The sequence below is a fragment of the Acartia tonsa genome, chromosome 4 (assembly GCF_053477335.1).
Source record: "Acartia tonsa isolate MP-2025a chromosome 4, ASM5347733v1, whole genome shotgun sequence".
Lineage (NCBI taxonomy): Eukaryota > Metazoa > Arthropoda > Copepoda > Calanoida > Acartiidae > Acartia > Acartia tonsa.
In genome coordinates, this window is record NC_137263.1 from 31,117,133 (window position 1) to 31,121,958 (window position 4,826).

The 4,826-nt window shown below is 29.2% G+C and overlaps 1 protein-coding gene across 3 annotated transcripts in view; it reads left to right on the top strand.

Moving 5' to 3' along the window:
* LOC145316771 (protein crumbs-like) overlaps positions 1-2,648 on the top strand; it is a 68,975-nt gene extending 66,327 nt beyond the window's left edge. For 2 of the 3 annotated variants that reach the window (XM_080157497.1, XM_080157498.1), the window contains one exon: positions 664-2,648. In XM_080157497.1, the coding sequence (XP_080013623.1) occupies positions 664-909 (246 nt within the window). In that variant the 3' untranslated portion in view covers positions 910-2,648. The remainder of the gene's footprint in view (positions 1-663) is intronic. The other variant, XR_013878685.1, reaches the window with a different exon arrangement.
* The last annotated feature ends 2,178 nt before the right edge of the window (positions 2,649-4,826 follow it).

Below are 4,826 nucleotides of genomic sequence, written 5' to 3' on the forward strand. Positions count from 1 at the left end.
ACTTACGGCATTTGTTATGGTTGAGGTTTTATTCAAATAAAATTAGATAATTTTTGTGATACTTTAAATGATTTTATTAAACTAATGATGTTTAAGTTGCACTTATAATGTATAAAAAAAATCCGCACTGATTTTAGTTTAGGTGATGGTCACATTTTTGTTACTTTTTTCAAATATCCAGGCATTTTATTTTTTATCTTTTTTTGACAAAGGGAGAGGTCATTTTCTAGTAAATCCCGTAAAGGTGTGTGTTATAAGGCCTAAAAATAGTAGTAGAACGATAAGGTGCTCTAGATATATGTATTCCCTATTGAATAGAACAATAGGGAAATTTTTTTTTTTTTTTGATAACCGTACCTGGATTATCTAAAAAAAATATTGTTCTATTCAATAGGAAATACAAATATATAGAGCACCTTATCGTTCTACTACTATTTTTAGGCCTTATAACACACACCTTTACGGGATTTACTAGAAAATGACCTCTCCCTTTAAAAATTGTTTACAATGCAATCTAGTCATATGTATGTATTAATAACAATAACAACAATTATATTTAATGATTTATAAAAATATAACAAGAAAGAGAATGCACATTATATTAGCATGTTGAAATAACTTATTTTTTGTGAAAATAGATTTAATTTTGTTTGAATAATTCAGGTTGGGTATTCTGGTGTGCACAGATCAGGAGGTGGCGAATCCGACGACTACCTGCTCCTCATAGTTGCCCCACTGGCCGCTGGACTCATATTCGTCTCCGTGGTCGGCCTAGTCGTTTTCGTGTCCATCGCGCGCAAGCGCCGGTCAGAGCATGGCTCTTACAACCCGCAAAAGCTGGAGATGCAGGCTCCAAGACTGGAGCTGGATTTAATGATGAAGCCTCCAAATGAAGAGAGACTTATTTAAATCCTCCAACCATAAATTTAATCTCAAGCTCCAGAAAATGTGCACATTGTATCTGGAAATACCAGAATCCTGTCCAAATCTAATGAACACAATTCTTGAGCTTCATACTTAAAATAATATTTTTTTTGACCGAAAAAAACTTGAAGTGATAATTTAATCTGCTTCCCAAACTTTTATCTCATTACTTCCAGTGAAATTATTCATGCAGAATTTTTTTTATGTATTCATACAACTTGTAGAAAAACAGTGACAAAAAACTTTCCTAATTTTTTTGTTTGGAATACATTTTTTTAAGAAAATTATCTTCAGGCTTTCAGAAAGCTTTCAGCAACATGTGGTCACATGTTCATTGTATATGTAGTCTTTTATCATATATTTACTCTCTTATTATTGAAACAGTTATACAAAAAATTTGATATTCATTGGATTGATATACAGCATGTAAAATGTTTATTGTTTTATATGTATATATATTTATACAAAATAAGGTAATTTTAATTTTTTTACTTTTTGAAAAACTTCACCAAAATTTAGGATGAAATTTTGCACATTATGATGAACCGGTGCAGTAATCATTGTCATTTTTCAATTATGATAACAAGAATAAATTTTTTTAAATGTATAAACCTGAAATTAATAATTTAGAACACTACGTGTCTTGTTGAAATTAAGACTTTTTGCAATGTCATTAAAATAATAAAAAGAATTTGTACATAGGTCGAAAATTCGATGATAAAAAATAAAATTATCCGATATATTTTAATAACACTTTCAAACTATTTTTTTTTTCAATTAAGATTTAAAATAGAAATAACTTTCACCTTTCATGTCATTGTTTAAAGTTTTGCTTTGACCAAGATATGCCGTGTATACTTTCTTATTTAAATAACCAATATCAAGTTAATTATGTATGATTTATAGTGCCATTTATATATATTAGGTTTAATCAAATGCTCGATAATCATGTACCGAATTTTTAGATTTTCTTTAACCATTGGAAAAGCTAAAATTTTGTATTTTTAGGCTTTGATTAAATCAGTTTTTTTTACAAAAATTTATTTTAAACTCAGCTGGCATTTACAATCATGTTAAATAGTTTTTAAAAATTTATGTTATTTATTATGACATACCAATATATTTGGTTAACACGTATACTTATCTGTGTAAATATTTTATATAATAAAAGAAACATTCCTTCCAAGTAATTGTTATTTGTAAGCCACGTCTTATATATGTGATCTATCATTTACTTAAAAAATTATCTTTATATGTTAAAATCTAATGCTCGTTTAAAGTATTAGCGTAATTATCAATTATATTTTTTTCATTTTATTTTTTACAAAAAAAAAGGAATTTATTTACTGATTTAGATATTTTAACATTAACATTGTCTTTCTTTTATATATCAATTTTAACTAGGATATTTATTAGGACAATTTTAGTAATTTAAAAGCCAAAACTTTTTAGATAAATTATGAAAAGAATTACTTAAAGTAACTATGATATTTTTGACTTAGTCTAATATTCTGCTTAAACTTTATTACATAAAATCAAGTACTAAAGTCTGTTTAATCATTAAATGTTAATTCTAAAAGCAGAATTTTGGGCAGCAGTTACAGAATACTTTTGTGAAGAACTACTCATATAATTTTGGATGTGCTTCCCTTATTAATTGTTGCTTTCAATATTCATATTGTCATTCCGTAATATGATAAAGAATAAATTATACAAAATTTAAACATATTTTTCATTTTGACTGTGAGGTGGAATGAGTGTTGATAGTGCTGTACGTACACACCTGTAATGATGCACTAAAGAATATGTGGATATTGTTGGGGTTCTCGCATGCGGCTGGTAAAATGACAATCCCATATCCTGACCAACATCTAAATCGACTACAAAAAACTCTGTCATAATATCCATATATTCTAAATCCATTGTAAACAGCTTGGAAAAGAACCCAAGTATGCATTTGGAAACAATTTCTTAAATAATTCAACTCATCTAGAATAGCAAGATTGACATCATTTCTCTACACTCCGCTATAGATAGTTATTAATTGCTATGCATCGTTGTGCCTGGCGCGCGTCGCCCCCTTGTTCAGAAAAATGCGCGTTGAGCAAATTTTGTGGAGGCGGTGCGAGAGGACAAATTGAAAATTCACAATCTTTGATTGGAGAGGACAACTGAAACAATGTCGGAACAAAATTTGATGCTTTCCCTCCAAGTGCCTACCGAGCAAACAACAGATCTATAGTATAGATATATATACATATTATATATGTACACTACTTGCATAATTTTTTCAATGACCTTTTTCGTCTGATAGCAAATTGTTTTCTGCTACTTGGCTGTGTTAATACTCCCGACACTATTTGTTGATTTTCAAAGACCCAACTGAGAGTCGGCACAAGGTCTTTGGGATGGGGACATATAGCTATTTAATCCTTTTCCCAGCTAGTATTTTACTCTAACGAGCAAACAGTTTTCAGATTAGATTTTAAAAGAAATCAAATTAACTATTTATCATTGTTCCCAAAACAGCTGAAATCACGAAACCTTATTTTTAGTAGCGAAGCTACTCTATAATTCACTTTGTCAGTCCGTAACGCTATGGGGGAAATGGGATTTACTCAGCTCCTATAAAAGATAGAATGCTGATATTTTTTGACAACATTCCCATCATTAAGGAGCACAATTGACTATAAAACATCATTGGCGTTCGGACCGATTTTTAGCAGGTTTTAGGCTATTTTTATATTTTTCACATTTTTCTCCATATCTTCAGTGTTTATGGTCCGATTTTCAAAATTTTTTCAGTTAAAGATATCAAAATTAAATTTCCCGTCGTTTAAAGTAACAACCATGAAGGCCAGACTGCCCTTTTAGCAGGTTTTAGGCTATTTTTATATTTTTCACATTTTTCTCCATATCTTCAGTGTTTATGGTCCGATTTTCAAAATTTTTTCAGTTACAGATATCAAAATTAAATTTCCCGTCGTTTAAAGGAACAACCATGAAGGCCAGACTGCCTTTTTAGCAGTTTTTAGGCTATTTTTATATTTTTCACATTTTTCTCCTTATCTTCAGTGTTTATGGTCCGATTTTCAAAATTTTTTCAGTTATAGATAGATATCAAAATTAAATTTCTCGTCTTTTGAAGAAAACAATCATGACGGCCAGACTGCCTTTTTAGCAGGTTTTAGGCTGTTTTTTTATATATTTAACATTTTTCTCCATGTCTTTAGTGTTTATAGTCCGATTTTCAAATTTTTTCTGTTATAGATATCAAAATTAAATTTCCCGTCTTTTAAACAAAATAACCATGACGGCCAGACTGCCTTTTTGGCAGGTTTTAGGCTATTTTAAATTTTTATATATTTAACACTTTTTTCCATATCTTCAGTGTATATGGTCCGATTTTTCAAATTTTTTAAGTTAAGGATTTAAAAATTAAATTTTTTGTCGTTTTAATAAAACAACCATGACGGCCAGACTGCCTTTTATCAGGTTTTTGGCTATTTTTATATGTTTTACATATTTTCCCATATCTTTGTTTATTTTGATGCAATTTTCAAACTTTTATGGGATATCAGTATCAAACTAATTTTTCCCATTGTTATGAGCATCTTTAATATAATTTACTTTGACCATGGTCATCATGCAAAATAAAACAAGGTTTCATGTTTATTTTATCCAATAAATCTATTCTTGATTTTAGTAAAAACCTTTAAATCTACCTGTACGTATTACCATCGACGATTTTTTGTGCTTCGCTACTTATGGATGTTGTCATCCTTGTTTCTTTAAGAGCTTGTAGGTTGCAGATGTTTTTTTTTCTTAAAAATAAAATAACACAAAACGTTATTAGATGCTTTCATCTTTATTTTAAACTCTGATTGTTTAACATTTAATAT